A 19,053-nucleotide genomic window follows, 5' to 3' on the forward strand; every position below is an offset into this window, starting at 1 on the left:
ACAGGTCTTTTGACTGAGTGCAGTACTTAATTATTTTTAATTATTATCTTATTTTTGTGAGACGGAGTTTCACTCTGTCACCCAGGCTGGAGTGCAGTGGCACAAACTCAGCTCACTGCAACCTCCGCCTCCCGGATTCAAGTAATTCTCCTGCCTCAGCCTCCTGAGTGACTGGGACTACAGTTGCCTGCCACACCTGCCATCGTGCGTGGCTAATTTCTGTATTTTTAGTACAGGTGGGGTTTCACCATGTTGGCCAGGCTGCTCTCGAACTCCTGACCTCAAATGATCCACCCACCTCAGTCTCTCAAAGTGCTGGAATTACAGGCATAAGCCATCACGCCCGGCCAAGTGCAGTACTTTCAGCATTATTCTTCATTATCTCAGGATAAATATTCATCCTAATAATACAAAGAAAGTGAGTCCCTGACTGCTAAAACATTAACTGGTAGTCAATCTAGCCTGTAAGAGGAAACACCACTCCAGACATTCTTGCTAACTAGCAGCACATAGCAACATGCCGACAATACTTTATTACCTTGATGGGCTTCCCTACCTGCACGTGGTGTCCAGAACGTACCTCCTAGATTAGAGATGAGGACAGAAATCAAGATGGACACATATTCTAATCCTATCTGGACCTCCACAGCTGGCATCAGGAGAGGCAGAAACTGCAGAACCCTGCACTTATGCTGTACACTCCAAGGAAGGCCAGTGAAGTAGCAGACGACTAGAATAGGGAGCAGGAGAATCCTTTAGAGATCTTCACTAGCCAGGGGTAGGTAGGAGGAGGGGGCAGTTTATGGCTTTCAAAACAGACACACAAGAAGGAAATCATTCCTCAACAAAGAGAAACAGCTTCCACCATGTCTCTGCCTATAGCTCCATCTCAACCACTGCAAAAACTATTTACTGCCTTCTAAACCACTGAAGAAAATTTAATAAACTTAGATTTGCTTTTTCTTTTTTACCTAGGAATGGGCAAAAAAAAAAATCACAGGATGATTTATAGACTCTATGATGGAGCCCGTCTGAGCTACCCACATCAAGAGAGACTTTCAAACCTATTAAAGGATTAAAAGAGAAAAATCACCAAACATATGAAAATATTCAACCTATTCAAAATAAGGGGAACACTAAGGATTCCCAGGAAATGTACTTTAGTAAAAGTACTGCCATGAGAAAGAGGAGAGGACTTTTGAAAACCTCAAGGCATAAGAGAAAAATACATGTACAAGCATAAATTATGAGACTGTCAAGAAAAAGAAATTTAATCCACTTCTATGTTCATCACAGTGCTATTCACAATAGCAAAGACATGGAATCAACCTAGGTGCCCATAAATGGTGGATTGGATAAAGAAAATGTGGTCCATATACACCATGGAATACTACACAGCCATAAAAAAAAGAACAAAATGATGTCCTTTGCAGCAAGCAACATGGAAGCAGCTGAAAGCTGTCACCCTAAGTGAACTAATGCAGAAGCAGAAAACCAAATAAAACAAACAAAAAACACAAAGTTGAAGACCTTGCTCCCAAATAAGGCTCATCACAAGTGGTCAAAGTGTCTGATAATCACCACTGTAATAGAAACTTCAAGAGACTGGTTCACGTACACACAACATGAATAAACCACAAATTTTGCCAAGTGAAAGAAGTCAGATAAAAAAGAGTACACCCTGTATGATTCCATTTCTATAGAATTCCCCCAAATGCAAACTAATCTATTGCAACAAAAACACAGGTAAGGGGTATACCACCCAGGGATGGAGTTTAGGGGAGAGGTTCCAGAGAAAGGGATTACAAAGGGGCCCCACAAAACTTTGGGGGGTGATGGATACATTCATTATATTGAATGAATGTACGTATACACACACACACACACACAAAGTGTATAGATATGTCAAAACTTATCCAATAGTATATTTTTCAGCGAGACGGGGTGACAGGAGTGCAATGACACTAACAGCTCACTGTACACTCAAAACTCCTAGGCTCAAGTGATCCACCTACCTCAGCCTCTAGAGTAGCTGGGACTACAGGTGTGCACCATCACAGCTCTGGCAAATTTTTTTTTTTCATAGAGTTTGAGTCTCCCTGTGTTGTCCTGGTTAGTCTCAAACTCCTGGCCTCAGGCAGTTCTCCCACCTTGGCTCCCAAACTGCTGGGATTACAGTGTGAGCCACTGTGTCTGGCCCCAATAGTACACTTTAAATATGTACAATTTACTTTATGTCAAATATACCTTAGTAAAGCTAGTCAGAATATCCACCAATATAATTTACTATTCCAACAGACAAAAAAAAAAAACCAAAAAAAAACCATGATTGTTTTGATATAGAAAAAGTATTTTTTAAAAATCCATTTCTTGATAAGAACTCTCAGAAAAAAAGAAAAACTAAGAATAATTGGGAATTTCCTCAACCTGATAAATATCAGGAATAAGGCAAGACACCCATTTCACCATTCCAACATTGTATTGGCAGTCCTTTTTCATTTTTTTTCCAAGAAGAGTCCTATTGCAATATGTATTGTATTGGTTGTCCTTGCCAGTGATATAAAATGAGAAAAAGATATAAGATGATACAGATTGGAAAGAAATAAAACAATCTTCATTTGCCAATGACATTATTGTCTATATAAGAAATACCAACGAATCAGCAAAAAGCTAATAGAACTAGTAAAGCAAGTTGGGTAGGGTAGCAAGAAACAAGGTCAGCATACAAAAATCAACTGTATTTCTGTATACTAACAATGAACAATTGGAAAGTGAATTTTTTAAAAAGAGTATCATTTACAATAAATAGCATAAAAACATGAAATTCTTAAGATAAATCTAACAAAACAAATGCAGGATTTGTATGCTGAAAACTATACAACCTTGATGAGAAAAATCAAAGACCTAGAAAACTGGTAAGATACCATACATTAAAAGATTCAACATTGTTAAGATGTTGATTCTCCCCAAATTGATCTTCACATTCAAAACAATCCCAACTGACAATCTGATTCTATACTTTACATAGAAAAAAAAAGGACCAGTCGGGTGCAGTGGCTCACACCTGTAACCCCAGCACTTTGGGAGGCCAAGGCAGGCAGATCACCTGAGGTTGGGAGTTCAAGACCAGCCTGACCAACGTGGAGAAACCTGTCGCTAGTAAAAACACAAAATTAGCCAGGCATGGTGGCGGGCGCCTGTAATCCCAGCTACTCGGGAGGCTGAGGCAGGAGAATTGCTTGAACCCAGGAGGTGGAGGTTGCAGTGAGCCAAGATCATGCCATTGCACTCCAGCCCGGGCAACAAGAGTGAACCTCTGTCTCAAAAAAACAAAAACAAAAAAAACCTGGAATAGTTTGAAAAGGATGACCAAAATTTGAGAACTCACATTACTCAATTGCAAGACTTACTATGAAGCTACAGTAATCAGGACAGTGTAGGCTTTGGGGTAAAGACAAGACATACAGATCAATGAAACAGAATATAGTTCAGAAATAAACCCAAACACATCTGGCTTAAATCTTTACCTGATTACCTGGCCGGGCACGGTGGCTCACACCTGTAATCCCAGTACTTTGGGAGGCTGAGGTGGGCAGATCACAAGGTCAGGAGATAGAGACTATCCTGACTAACACAGTGAAACCCCATCTCTACTAAAAATACAAAAAATTAGCCAGGCGTGGTGGCGGGCGCCTGTAGTCCCAGCTACTCGGGAAGCTGAGGCAGGAGAATGGCATGAACCCAGGAGGCGGAGCTTATAATGAGCAGAGATCGCACGACTGTACTACAGCCTGGGTGATAAAGCGAGACTCCGCCTCAAAAAAAAAAAAAACAAATTTATCTAATGCATACTTCTTTTAAAAGTAAACGCCATAAAACAAACAAAAAGAAAGCAATTTAAAACTTTTCCGCCAAGCATGGATGCTCATGCCTGTAATCCCAGCTACTTGGGAGGTTGAACAGGGAGGAATGCTGGAGCCCAGGAATTCGACTATGATCAGGCCACTGCACTTGAGCCTGGGCACAGAGCGAGACCCTGTCTCCTAAAAAATACAAAAAATAAATAAAACTCTTCAAATAATGTTTGATCTAGTTATTCTATTTCTAAGAATTTATCCTACAGATGTACTTCCGCAAGTACAGTGTATACATACAAAACTAAGTTATACACACACGTACTAACATGGAAAAAATATACTAAGCAAATCAAGCAAGTTGCAAACGATTTGCATATGCCTGTGTATGTATAATCACTTTTGGAAAGAATCAGATAATAGTTACTTCTGAGGAGTATAGAGAGGAGTTTGAATTTTTACCTATGAGTGCCCATTATTTAATAATAATTTTCAAAATGCTAATAAACCTTTATAACCAGGAAGAAAATTATACAAGTTATTTCTGGCAAAGTCAGAAACAAATTTCTAAAGCATACAATGCCCTAATAACTTTGTTTTAATTTCAACTTTTATTTTAGATGCAAGGGGTACATGTGCAGGTTTGTTACCTGCAGGTATATTGTTTGATGCTGAGGTCTGGGGTACGAATGACCCTGTCACTCAAGTACTAAGCATAGTATCCAACAGCTAGTTTTTCAACCCTTCCTCCCTCAACCTCTCCCACCTCTAGTAGTCCCCAGTTTCTATTATTGCCATCTTTATGTCCGTGAGTACCCAATGTTTAGCTTCTACTTGTAAGTGAGAACATGTGGTATCTGGTTTTCTGTTCCTGCATTAATTCCCTTAGGATAATGGCCTCCAGCTGCATCCATGTTGCTGCAAATAACATGATTTCATTCTTTATTATGGCTGTGCTAAAAACTTTTTAACTCTGCAAAACACTCATGCCTCTGAGACTTTTGCAGGTTTTTTGGTCTTCAGGCTTTGAAGAAACATCATTTGCCAACCAAATGAAACATACACTAAGCCCTCTATTTTGGACTATATATAAAAATCATGGCATTCATTACTAGTTTTAACTAAAATGAGATTTTAAAGTCTATAAATATGCAAAAATGCAAGCTCATATTCAAATAATTTTCCTTCTACATATTTCAGTAACTGTGGACTGGACTAGCTTGTGAATTCCATGAGGACAGGGTGCATTTGTGATGCAATATACATTGTGTACCCCTGAATTCTAGCAAGTAACTCATAAAAAGCAAGCTCTGAATTTTTTATATAAATGAATACATGAATGCATTAAAGTCAAGTCAGTTCCTTTATGTGTTTATTTCTAGGCACACAAGGATTTGGTTTTTAAACATACTGTAATACCTTGAGAAATTCACTTAAATTCTATTTGCCTCACAGCTCATCTTTTAAAATAAGAAAGCAAGATTAGATGGTATCTTACAGTACTTTCTAGATTTTACAACTCTATGATTTTCTTACTTTATGGTATTACAATAAAGGCATCCAAGTCAGGATAGACCTCTATTTGATTCTCAGCTTTTCACTCAGACTAGGTGAGCCATTTAATTTCTGTGTCTCCATTTCCTTATATATGAGCATAATCTGCTTCTTCTGAGGATTGAGATATAATTTTCATAAAGCATAGAGCTACAACTAATAAATGTTAGTTCTTTCTCTTGATAGTCTGGGCAGTAATAGCAAAGTTACAGTAAGAATGACTATTCATGTTAAGTGATAAACACATTAGTATTTTGTAACTCATAATTACTTATATTAAAAATGTAGATGCACCCACTTCTGACAAAGCTGATTAAAAAGAACGTTAGGAGAAAGTGGTCCTTTTTCAGTCTCCTTCATGCTGTGAAGAAACAGGAACAAGGCTGAGGTCAGTGGTCCAGGCCTTGAAAGTTCCACCACTAACGGGTCCTTTAAAAACATGATCAACTCTATGTCAGAAATGTACAGTTTAAAAATAACATACTAAAAATCTCAGTTACACTCTGCTTAAATAACAGCAACTAAATTCCCCCAACTATATTAAGAAACTTTATTATTTCATAAATAAAATGAATATATAAAAATGGAAAACAGAATACCTGCCTTGAAAAACACAGGTATTTTCATCTCCTCTGCCCTTTGCTTAATAAAACTATTAGCTCCAACTAAAGTCACCAACCTTTAGTTGCTTCTCACTGTCCTTTAATGTACTCTCCTGTAAAATCACTAATCTACTTAATATTTGTAGATTATTAAATAATGCATGATTATTTGTGTATGATGTATGATTGATTATACAACTTTCTTTTCCCCAAATATTTTACTAGTAAAATAATAATGTGGAATCACATGACAAAATCAGCATAACATCTCCCTCTTTTAAAGGGGAGAGACATAAAGCTTGACAAAAGCGGCTAACATTGGGTGAAGGATTAACCCATTTAATTCCAGAATATTTTTTCCCCCTAGAAATCTGGTTTCTAAAGTATTATCCCCACCAATAACACTTTCTCCTAAAGGACAAGGAATAGAAAGGACATCCCAATATAAACTCAGGACATTAAAGAATGTTATCTTCTAAGACAACTATTGAATGTGTTTTCCTATTCCTGTATTCATGAAATAACTGTTACATATGTAGTTCATACCAACTATCCTTAAAAATCCACTATCATCACAGGAAGGACAAGCTATAATTTTCCATAGCTTTTTTATTGTTAAGAGACAGGGTTGCCCAGGCTGGTCTTGAACTCCTAAGGCTCAAGCAATCCCCCCGCCTCGGCCTCCCAAGTAGCTGGGATCACAGGCATGAGCCACCACACCCAGTGAAAATTACAGAGGACTCAAGACAGACTTTTGGTTTTTTTGAGACAAAGTCTCACTCTGTCACCCACGCTGGAGTACAGTGGTGCAATCGGCTCACTGTAACTTCAAACTCTTGGACCCAAGTGATCCTCCTGCCTCCACCTCCTGAGCAGCTGGGACTACAGATGCATGCCAGTATATCCAGTTAATTTTTAAAATTTTTGTAGAGACTGGGGTCGGGGGGGGTCTCACTTTGTTGCCCAGGCTGGTCTTAAACTCCTGGCTTCAAGTGATCCTCCCACCCCGGCCTCCCAAACTGCTAGGGGATTACAAGAATGAGTCATGGGGCTCGGCCTTCCATAGCTTTTGAATGTCAAAAGTGCTTTTCTGGGCTGGGTGCTATGACTCACATCTGTAATCTACACACTTTGGGAGGCCAAGGTGGAAGGATCACTTGAGCCCAGAGTGGGAGGCCCACTTGGGCAACACAGGGAGACCCTGTCTCTGCAAAAAAAATTTAAAAATTAGCCAGGTGTAGCGGCACGTGCCTGTGGTCCCAGTTACTCAGGAGGCTGAAGTGGGAGGATCCCTTAAGCCCGGGCTGCAATTAGCCATGATGGCACCACTGCACCCCAGCCTAAGTGACAGAATGAGACTCTGTCTCCAAAAAAAAAAAAAAAAAAAGTTTTCTCTGCTGCTGTAAACCTAAAACTGCTCTAAAAAATAAAGTCTATTTTTTTTAAAGTGTTTTCTGCCATGTTAACTGAAAGTTACCTCAAGGGTCAAAAGTAAAATCTAAGGCAATTTTAAAGTTCAAGTACCAAGTTGCACTTCCCCTTTTCCCAGTGAAAGTATTTTTTAGACAGAATAAAAAACCTTCAGAATAAGATGAGGAAATAACCTTAGTTTTAAAAACTACATTTAGACCTGATACAGTGGCTCACGCCTGTAATCCCAGCATTTTGGGAGGCCGAGGCAGGCAGATCACTTGAGGTCAGGAGTTTGAGACCAGCCTGGCTAACATGGTGAAACCCCGTCTCCACTAAAAATACAAAAAAAAAAAAAAAAAAAAAAAAATTAGCTGGGTGTGGTGGCATGCATCTGTGGTCCCAGCTATTCGGGAAGCTGAGGCAGGACAACTGCTTGAACCTAGGAGGCGGAGGTTGCAGTGAGCGGAGATTGTGCCACTGCACTCCAGTCTGGGTGACAGAGCAAGACTCCAACTCAATAAATAAATAAATAAAATAAAAATAAAAAATACACTTAAACTTTGAAAATAAAAGTTTGCTGAAAACGCAAGAAGGATGAATTTCACACACAATGTTGATAGAAAGAAGCCAAATGCAAAAGAATGTACATAGTAAGATTCCATTTAGATGCAGTATTAAAACAGGCAAAACTAATCTATCCTGTTAGAAATCAGGCTAGTGGTTACTCATGTGGGTTAGGTAAGTAGTGAATGGAGGGGGAAGTTGAAGGGGCCTTGCAAATGCTGGTAAGGTTACTTGAGCAAGGTGTTAGTTACACAAGTGTGTTAGCTGTGAAAATTCATCAAGCTATACACTCATAATATACATTTTAAAGAATATTTTCATTAAAAAGTTTTCCAAACACATTGTTGACATGCACATAAATATTAAATTGAATCCAGCAGCATATAAAAATATCATAACTAACTGGGGTTTGTAACAGGAATACAGGATAGGTTTAACATTTGAAAAAGGAATCAATGTAATTCACCACATTAACAGAATAGAGAAGAAAAACCATATGATCATCTCAATAGATGTGGGGAAAGCATTTGACAAAATTCAACATCCATTCTGATAAAAGTTTCAGAAAACTAGCAGTAGAAGGGAATGTCCTCAACCTTATAAAGAACACCTCTGAAAATCCTACCTTCATATGTAATAATGGGAGAAGACTGAGTGCTTTTTCCCCTAATTTTGGGATTAAGGCAAGGCTGACTGCTCCCATCATCTCTATTCAACACGTTACTGGAGGTCTGAGCCAGCACAAAAAGGTAAAGAAAAAGAAAGAAAAGGTATATAGACAAAAGACAAAGATAAACTGGCGATTCAAAGGGCAGTAACCTACTCAAAGAGTAGTCCCACAGCTCAGGTCAACTTTATGCCCTAAAAATCTAAGACGTAAGATTGAAATTACCCTGTTAGAATGATACAAACCTAAAGTTATTAAATACAGTATCTAACTGCCATATAGTAATCCTGAGACACAGCTCTGCATGTCAAATATTTAAACTCAACATCCAATCGCATTTAACAGGAAATCACATTTAATAGGTCTTTTTAAATGACTAGGCAATAACTTCCCTTTAGTAGTTTCAAGGATCTCACTACACTTTATTTAGAATAGGGCATTGGAATCTATCATTAAATTTTTAAGGGGCTGAACAAGAAATGTTTACAGGCTGCTTTTCAACTATACATACATATATATATATGGTAAACATATGTATAGTAAATATATATGGAGGTTATTATAGATACAACAGTATGTTTTATATATAATACTGTCTTTCAAAGCTATATATATATATATCTCAGTACTGTCTTTCAAAACTGCCTACTGAGAAAAACAATCTAAGACTACTAAGCATTTTTAGAGAGCTAAGCATTTTTAGAACTCTTCTTTAATTGTTTTCAAAAGTCAGATCATGAGTTATACATATACTCTCTTACACACACACACACACACACGCTGAACAATTTCTCACTAAAATTATCCTTACTAGTATAAATACCGCCCCTCCCCCCAGCCCCCAGCCAAAGCCCGTCAGAAACACACCTATCCTTAAACTAGGTGGGTTTATTACTTGTGGCAGTGAGGGAGATCACACAGCATGGGGAACCACAGGGTGTCCTAGTAACAGGGTGCTATAAAGAACCTACCCAGGATTTAGGCTTTGGTTGAATAATCTGAAGGTGGGTTTCAGGAAGCAGAGGTTTACTCTAGAGTGAATGCCCTCAGAAAGTGAGGGTAAATCTATTACTGAACATCTCAATAAATCTTACATATCGTGACAGTTGGTGGGGGAGACTAAAATGAGGATAAATCTCTAACTCGTAAAGTAGCAGTCATTCATTTCTCATTTTGGCTGAAGGAGGGTGTTTGAGATTTTCTAAATGGCAAAGTGACCTTGCTTTAGACAAAATCATGAAGTGGCCTTGCTTTCTCTCATTTCATCGTAGTCTCAGAGAAACCTAGTATCAGATTATTATTCTGTGAGATTATCTGAATAACATGGACTAACTGTGGGTGCCAGGTCAGCTTCTGAATATCAGGGGCTGCTCTTTTTTTCATCTTTCTCACTCGCTTAAAAATATATCATCAGGCTAGGCTTCAAAAAACCTTTAGATGCTCACTATTAAAATTTCATCTCCCTTTAAAGAATAAAAATGCTAAATTTAAACAAATGTCACCAGAAACTACAAAATAGGGGTCATAGGCATTTTGCTCAATAGAAGTCAAACCTCTTTTGTTTCTTCCAGTATGTTTGTTTTAAAGTTGTCTTGGTATCTTTTTTATTATTTGACCCATGGCATATTGGAACCATAACATACCCTAAAGTTATGATTTTAGAAATTTTAAATCTGATTATTTTCACAGAATGCTTTTAAATTATTTTTTAAGTCCCCTGACTACTATCTTAGTTGACTGATCTGTGAATTAGGAAAAAAGATTTTGGTAACATCAGTGGCTCATCTGAAAGCAGCTATTATTCAGTTATTACTCACCAGCTGAGAGTCTGAGGAAGGAAAAATCTTGAGTTTTGTACTACTTTCTTTGATCTCATTCATCAGATCAGTAAGAGTATAAGTCTGTGCCAAGTTCTAAAAGAAAACAAAATTAAAGTCTTCAGATTCAGTTAAAATATGCCTCTGATTTTATGGAATACACTCTCAAATTTCATCTAGCATAGCAAAAATGTCTATTTCAAAAAATATTAAGATGTAGTTGAGTACATTTTACATTTCGTAAAGGTCACTATTACCGATAAAGCCATGGTAAAATACACAGAAGACCTTTCAAGAAGCACTGTGTGAAAATAAGGTACATATATACATAGGGCGATGGCCCAAGATAGCATAAACAAAGGAAAACCGAGAAATTTCTAGAGGAACATTTAGCAGTCATTTGACAGTCTACAGGTGAGCCAATGATCATATAAATTAAGAGAATTTTTTACATATTACAAAGCTTTCTGATGACTCTTACCTGCATGACTGCATTAAAAAAGCAAGTATTTCCTAAATTTGTAATTCCTCTTACAGATGATAAACTTCTGCCTTTTCCTCCCTTCTTTATTTCATCTGTTTCACATTTTTCTTCACAAAGTTTCATGATTCTAGAAAATGCACCTACAAGTTAGAGAAAAAATAACTGACACATGATGTAAAGTTAAATATATGTCATTTAACATAATTTATATACATTAATTAAAATTAAATTTAAATAAGATTGTCTCTCTCAATCAGTATTCCTGAAGGGGAAGAATATAAACACAACTGTCTTTGGTTTTATATTTCATTGCTAGAGAAATTAATTTAAACTTTGGTATACAGATCTGTACCTCACACTATATTACAGAATAAATTGTAGATGAATTTAAAAACTAAATGTAAAAGAACAGTTGAGAACAAGTAGAAAAGGTCTAACTTCTAAATACCATTCCCCATGATAAGGAATAAGGACTTCTAGGGGAAAAGGCTGATTCTTAACCCGGGGTAGCAAAGATGCAAAATGATCCCATAACATTTTGCCATGCCAGAGAATAAGGAAGTGCTCAAAAAGTGTGATTGGGAATAAGTCAAAATACACAGGGATTTTGACCAGGCTCGTTCAATTCAGGATAATTTGACAATAAAAATAAGTAAGGGTAGTATAATAGATTATTATTAACAGTAATCCCAGCACTTTGGGAGGCCGGGGCGGGTGGATCGCGAGGTCAGGAGATCGAGACCATCCTGGCTAACACGGTGAAACCCTGTCTCTACTAAAAAAAAATACAAAAAACTAGCCAGGCAAGGTGGCGGACGCCTGTGGTCCCAGCTACTCGGGAGGCTGAGGCAGGAGAATGGCGTGAACCCGGGAGGCGGAGCTTGCAGTGAGCTGAGATCCGGCCACTGCACTCCAGCCTGGGCGACAGAGCGAGACTCCGTCTCAACAAAAAAAAAAAAAAAAGAATGAATCTGAATTGGTAACAGATTTTTTAAGTGAGGAAAAGTAGGGAAGAGACTTCCTTATAAGAGAATACCAGCTAATAGAAGAAATGACAGAATTAGGAAAATCACCATCCTATACTGGCAATTTTTGTATTATTCTTGCAACATTTCTGTGAATTTGAAAAGGTTCATATTAAAAGTTTTAAAAAAATCAATAGAACCACACTGTAATACAAAAAGTAAAATACCTAAGTGTATGACACGTAAGTGCATGTTTTGTGCTTACAGATTTGTATAATTAATGCAGATTTGAAAATTACATTAGGCTGGCCACGGTGCCTCAGGCCTGTAATTCCAGCACTTTGGGAAGCTGAGGCAGGTGGATCACTTGAGGTCAGGAGTTCGAGACCAGCCTGGCCAACATAGTGAAATCCCATCTCTACTAAAAATACAAAAATTAGCTAGGCGTGGTGGAACGCGCGCCTGAAATCCCAACTACTCAGGAGGCTGAGGCATGAGAATCGCTTGAACCTGGGAGGCAGAAGTTACACTGAGCTGAGATCATGCCACTGTACTCCAGTCCGGGTGACAGAGTGAGACTCTGTCTCAAAAGAAAAAAAGAAAATTATATTATCAGTTCATGTTTACTAATATGAAAACAAAGAACAATTCCTAACATTTACTGACATGGTTGACTACATGTATTTAGCAGATTACTCTCTGAATCAAAATTATGATAATTTGAAGTTTGACAAGAAATTCCCAAGTTCTGAAATGTTTTAGTTTTAACTAGATGTTCTTTTAAATTCCCTTCAGCCCTCAGATTTTTTCTTTTTAAAAAAACAGTGTCTCACTTTGTAGCCCAGGCTGAAGTGCAGTGGTGCAATCTCAGCTCAGTGCAATCTCCACCTCCCAAGTTTAAGTGATTCTCATGTCTCAGCCTCCCGAGAAGCTGAGATTACAGGTGCCCACTACCACACCCAGCTAATTTTTGTATTTTTGTTTTTTTTGTGTTTTGTTTTTCTTTTTTAGTAGAGAAGGGGTTTTACCATGTTGACCAGCTGGTCTCAAACTCCTGACCTCAAGTGATCCAGCTGCCTCGGGCTCCTAAAGTGCTGGAATTACAGGTGTGAGCCACTGTAGCCGGCCAGCCCTCAGATTTTCTAGTTCATTACAATTACATGTTTTTTCACCCAATACTGACATGCTGCCTTGCATTACTAATTAACTTTTAAATATTTGGCTGACTGATGGAAATAGGGGAACATCTCTTACTATTGCTCTTCCTGCCAAAGGGGTACAGCACTGGGGGGACTGTTCATGATAAAAATTCAAAACACATAAAAACCTGCAAGATTAAACAGCATAACTAGTAGGTTAGCTTCTTACGTCTCTGACAAGTTAGGAGGAAATAAATTACGACACCTGCCCTACTTCTGTAAACAGTATTAAAGGAGATGAACTGGAGTGGGAGTGGCCCTGTTCTAAGGAGCAGGAAGTGCTGGGATTACAGGTGTGAGCCACCGCGCCCAGCAGAAGATGTTTCTTTCATTAAGCAAACCTATTTCATGGAAAAGAGTTTTAAGTTCTAACAACTTTTATCCTGTGCTGCAATAGTTTTTATAAACCCTATTAACTAGCTTTCCCCCTTATTCCTGGTGTTTTTATTCTTTTAATGTTATTGGTTGTTACTGGAATCTGTTGTCCAGATATTAAGGAGTTGTTTTTAACTCCCAACTCCAGAATCCTGAGTTAAAGCAGAAAAGAACTAGCAAGATAGGTCTCTTCTCCTGTCCTCCAAATATTATAATAAATAAGAAATAAACCCCACACTAGAGCTTGGGGGCAAAGGCCAGCACAATCAATGAAGTGGGTCACTGAAGTACAAACACCAGGCATGGAAAAAAGGAAAAGGGGGAAGAGGCCAGGTAGTGTTCAAATGAATATAAAAGCAAATGAAAATAGCCAGTCAGTACTTAAGAAGCACTACACAAACAAGAGGAACCCTCATATGGATGCTGGCTGGGTTTCCAGACAAGACAGTCTGCCTCTTGTTTATATCTGAGCCTGTACATAGAACCTAGAATAGGAAGGGTTCAGACTCTCATTATTGCTGTTGCCAATAGGTGGTTTCACAGTGATTTCTGAGAGATTTAAGATGGGAGAGAAATTAAATCGAAGCATTACTCAATTTTTTCAGGCTGTGAACTCTGATTTTACATTTAGAAAACTCAGTCTCCAACAGGTTAAGTGATTTGCCCAAGGTCACAATGATAATCTTCTGATTATAAATTCATTGTCATTTTATCACCTAAATTCTCTTCAGTGATTTATGTACAATGAGAAGAATTATAAAAGACAATAGGACAAGATTCTTACAGATTTGGGTATATGCAACGCTAAACAAATATGACTCCTTAAAAATGTCTTCTTTAACTTTTTTTTTGGCTTCTTCCAAAACATGAAACAGACTTAACATTCTTAATAAGTGTTGCCACAATATTTTTTTAGCTTATTAACATGAAAACAGAATGTCTGGAAGAAATAACTTACAGATAATAACTATATATGTTTTATATACTTATGAAACATATATACACATGACGCCCATTGGGCCTGTTTTAAAAAACATTAAAAAATACATATATACACAGACACATTATTCACTTGGGAAAATACTCCTGGAAATAAATTATATTTTAATCTTGCAAAGACACATAACATTTTAAAAACCATAATATGCAAATGATTTATGTATCTGTGTGCCACATTTATCCAACAGTTTTCAAAACATCTGGGATGGAATCCCAAAGTAAACAATGTTCACAAGACCATCTGGACAAAACTGCAGGCAAAATAAAGCATAAACATATGGAAAAACAGATTTTTTCCCCCTCCCTTCAGCGGTAAGGGATGACAAATGTCAAACCTAGATATATCCACGCTTCACTGTGCGATGCTTTTCAGCACCACCTGGCTCTCCATGCATAGCCACCAAATATGGACAGCACTGCCAGAAAGAACATACCCACAGGGCAATGGCAATAAAAAGAGTTTATTTCATGGTTAAATAGCCACTTCACACAAGTGGCAAGGGTCTGTTTGTTGACTTTTACATGTAAGTCTGTGAGAAAATATTAAAAATTATGCTATTAAACAGATAACATAATTTAACTAGAAAATACAATAATTTTTTTTTTTTTTTTTTTGAGATAGAGTCTTGCTCTGTCTCCCAGGCTGGAGTGCAGTGGTGTGATCTCAGCTCCACTGCAACCTCTGCCTCCCAGATTCAAGTGATTCTCGTGCCTCAGTCTCCCGAGTAGTTGGGATTACAGGCGCACACCACCATGCCTAATTTTTTGTATTTTTAGTAGAGATGGGGTTTCATCACATTGGCCAGGCTGGTCTCGAAATCCTGATCTCAAGTGATGTGCCTGCCTCGGCCTCCCAAAGCACTGGGATTACAGGAGTGAGCCCCCGCACTTGGCCAGAATAACATCTCTAAGAGTTATTTAAGTGTTTTACTTAAAATAAAAGTGCGAGTCTTAAATTTTACTGAGTAGTACATTTATAAAATGTAACAACTTAAATTGATTTATCAATGCCCTCTGTGTATCAGGCACTATATGAACCACTATAACTGTTTACACCCAATTTCTTATTTATGACTGGAGTATAAAGAATTGATACATAGTGAACAGCAGAGACTTTAGGCCTTAATTTTTTTTTTTTTTTTTTCTTTGAGACGGAGTCTCAGTGTGTTGCCCAGGCTAAAGTGCAGTGGCACAATCTTGGCTCACTGCAACCTCTGCTTCCTGGGTTCAAGCAATTCTTCTGTCTCAGCCTCCCAAGTAACTGGGATTATAGGCGCACACCACCATGCCTGGCTAATTTTATATTTTTAGTAGAGATGGGCTTTCACCATGTTGGCCAGGCTGGTCTTGAACTCCTGACCTCAGGTGATCCACCTTCCTTGGCCTCCCAAAGTGCTGGGATTACAGGCATGAGCCACCATGCTTGGCCAAGCCTTAAATTTATGATAACTAATATCTCAGGAAAACATATGGAAACTAAATATACTTGTGGTACATGTGTTTACTAAGAAGCTGTCAACTGAGAGTTTATAATTCTAGTTTAAAACAGGGATGTCTGAATCAGTCTCAATTATTTGACATTCATGCAGGTATGTATGTATGTATGTATGTATGTATGTATGTATGTATTTTGAGACGGAGTTTTGCTCTTGTGGCCCAGGCTGGAGTACACTGGCATGATCTTGACTCACTGCAACCTCCACCTCCCAGGTTCAAGTGATTCTCCTGTCTCAGCCTCCTGAGTAGCTGGGATTACAGGCATCCACAACAATGCCCAGCTAATTTTTGGTGTTTTTAGTAGAGATGGGGTTTCACCATGTTGGCTAGGCTAGTCTCGAACTCCTGACCTCCGGTGATCCACCTTGCCTCGACCTCCCAAAGTGCTGAGATTACAGGCACGAACCATGGCGCCTAGCCTGTATGTTTTAATAAAAAGCAATTTATAGCTTCTACTGAAGAAATATTTTGATCATTTTGTTTTCAGAGATAACAAAGCTTTTCTCAATCTGGCAGTGCAAACATTTTAGATCATATTAAAAACTCTCTTCTTCCTTTATAAACACAGAACCAAATACAATAAGGAATGAACTTCAAGATGTTTTTAAGTATGGTATAAGAAAGAGGACAAAGCTGCTACGACAATAAAGACAAACTACACAAAATTTTTATTATCATTTATTTTCTTCCCCTAAAGGCTTACCCACACCTACAAAAAAGTGGTCCATACAGTCAATCACAGAGTTTCCAGGCTAGGTTATTTTATTAAAAGGGATTTATCTCACCTTGGGAAATAAATCAAAACTAATACAAAATAAAAGCAATTAATTTACTTATCACTTCTATATTACTAACACTGTCATCCTTTACATAAAAAAGTATCAACCTAGAATGCAAAGAACATTGAGAGCACACTTCCGGCACTTTTAAGTTTTTAAAACTCTTACACATCTCTGTAGTTTACCTTTAAGCCTATAATCTGAGTCCTCAAAAAGTAGCTGATTGAGTAGGACTGATAGGTTTTGTATGTACCTCAAGTCTTCTAAGACAAAACTGGTTGAAATACCAGCAAAGCAAACACAAAACAAAACAATAGAAACAACAAAACAACTTGTCTAAGAACTTTTAAAAAAATCTTAAGATATTACCTCAAATTTTTCTAGCATAAAAATGACTTCAACACTTAGAGATCCTATCACTATCTTTTTAAAAACTGAGTTCAAGGCCGAGTACGATGGCTCACACCTGTAATCCCAGCACTTTGGGAGCTAAGGCAGCAGGATCACTTAAAGTCAGGAGTTCCAGACCAGCCTGGCCAACATGGTGAAACTTTGTCTCTACTAAAAATACCAAAATTAGCTGGGCATGGTGGTGCTTCCCTGTAGTCCAAGGTACTCAGAAGGCTGAGGCAGGAGAATCGTTTGAACCTGGGAGGTGGAGGTTGCAGTGAGCTGAGATCATGCCACTGCACTCCAAACTAGGCAACAGAGTGAGACTCTGTTTCAGAAAACAAACAAACAAAAAAACTGAGTTCAAGGATATTAAATCATAAACATAAAAAAACTCAAAGTACAGCAAATTTTAGGTGAGTATCTTTAGAATCTTGGAGAGCAAAGACTTTCAAAGCATATTAACCCAAAGGTTAAAAACAGAAAAGACTAATGACCTGGCAACAATTACATTAAAAACTTCATTATGGCAAAACAAAACTGAACGATAAAGGTAAATATGGAATTATGGGCACTATTGTCAACTATACCCTTTGTACAAGCTTTCTGGAGGGCAGTTTTACAACAGTAATCCAAATTTATACTTTGGCCAAGAAATTCCAAAAAATTTTCACCTACAAAATAAAAGAGCAAATACACAAAGATACAGCTTTGTTTATCACAGGAGAAAACTGAAAACAACCAATAGTGGGTTTGTTGTGAAGCAACATTAAATTGGTGTCTTTCTTTTCCCAAAGGTGTATTTGTGAACTGCCTTGGTTAAATCAAAAGTGGGGAACACTGGTTCTTCCCTTTCTTTCCATAGGCAAGGGGGAAGAGAACTTACTTTGCATTTAGAGTTTCAGAGTGCATCTCCCTTAAATTGTCACCTCTGATAACTGTCCCCGTGTCAGAACTGAAGCATTTCAAAGATGAAATGAGGTATACTGCTGGTTAGTGTTGAGGGAAGATTCAAACCTGGGCAGTCTAGCTTCAGAATTCACTCACTTAAACATTATCTACTGTCTGTTATAATAAAGATGGTGCAATTTATAAGTGTGACAGTAGTTTAAGACACTAACAAAAGGACAGTGGTGATATGAATAGAAAAGCCATTACTCTTAAGTAAAAGCTGTATGTAATCAATTGCTGCATGTGTTTTGTGTTTGGATTTATAGCGTTTTAAATCGTAGTTTGTAGCAGCCCTTCTCAAATGAATCCTTAAAAAATTAGGCCCTAACATCCTAGGTACCCACTCTACGCAATTAACTTCTCCCTATGTATCTGGAAGAGTACTAATTATGTGACATCTTTGGGAGAACTGAGAAAATTGTCACTCTAATAATTTTACTGTGTTTTGTAGTTCAGATGAGGAACCCCAAATTAAAAACCCCAGAGGTAAAAATAAGTTGCTCTTAAAATGTCATTATCTTTTTGAGCCTAGCCCCTTGTATAAACTGAAACAACTATTTTTAGTGCTTATTTTTGAAAATGCAAATTTCTTAGAAACATGACTGTCACTTTAGAGAACTGTATTACCTCTTTAAAAAAACAGACAAAAATAAATAGAGATAGGTCATGCTATATTGTCCATACTAGTCTTGAACAACTGGCCTCAAGCAATCTTCCCACTTTAGCCTCCCAAAGTGCTGGGCTTACAGGCATAAGCCATACATGTGCCCAGCCTGTATCACCTTTTTTTTTTTTTAAGTATTAAATAATAATCAAATTGTTACTGAAACAGGTCATAATATTATCCTCAGATGGAGTTTCAGATCCTGAACATACCACCACTTACTTTATTTAAAAAAAAAAAAAAAAAAGATACACCAAACTCATCCTTCATAAATCCCAC

The 19,053-nt window shown here is 37.7% G+C and overlaps 1 protein-coding gene across 2 annotated transcripts in view; it reads right to left on the minus strand.

Annotated features, from left to right (window-relative positions):
* USP45 (ubiquitin specific peptidase 45) overlaps positions 1–19,053 on the minus strand; it is a 78,834-nt gene that overhangs the window by 38,750 nt on the left and 21,031 nt on the right. For both annotated transcript variants that reach the window (XM_011973675.1, XM_011973674.1), the window contains 3 exons: positions 10,953–11,095; positions 10,472–10,567; positions 5,707–5,837 (listed from right to left, as the gene is read on the minus strand). In XM_011973675.1, coding sequence (XP_011829065.1) covers positions 5,707–5,837; positions 10,472–10,567; positions 10,953–11,095 — 370 coding nt within the window. The remainder of the gene's footprint in view (positions 1–5,706; positions 5,838–10,471; positions 10,568–10,952; positions 11,096–19,053) is intronic.

This window comes from Mandrillus leucophaeus, unplaced genomic scaffold, assembly GCF_000951045.1.
Source record: "Mandrillus leucophaeus isolate KB7577 unplaced genomic scaffold, Mleu.le_1.0 Scaffold1392, whole genome shotgun sequence".
Taxonomy (NCBI): Eukaryota; Metazoa; Chordata; class Mammalia; order Primates; family Cercopithecidae; genus Mandrillus; species Mandrillus leucophaeus.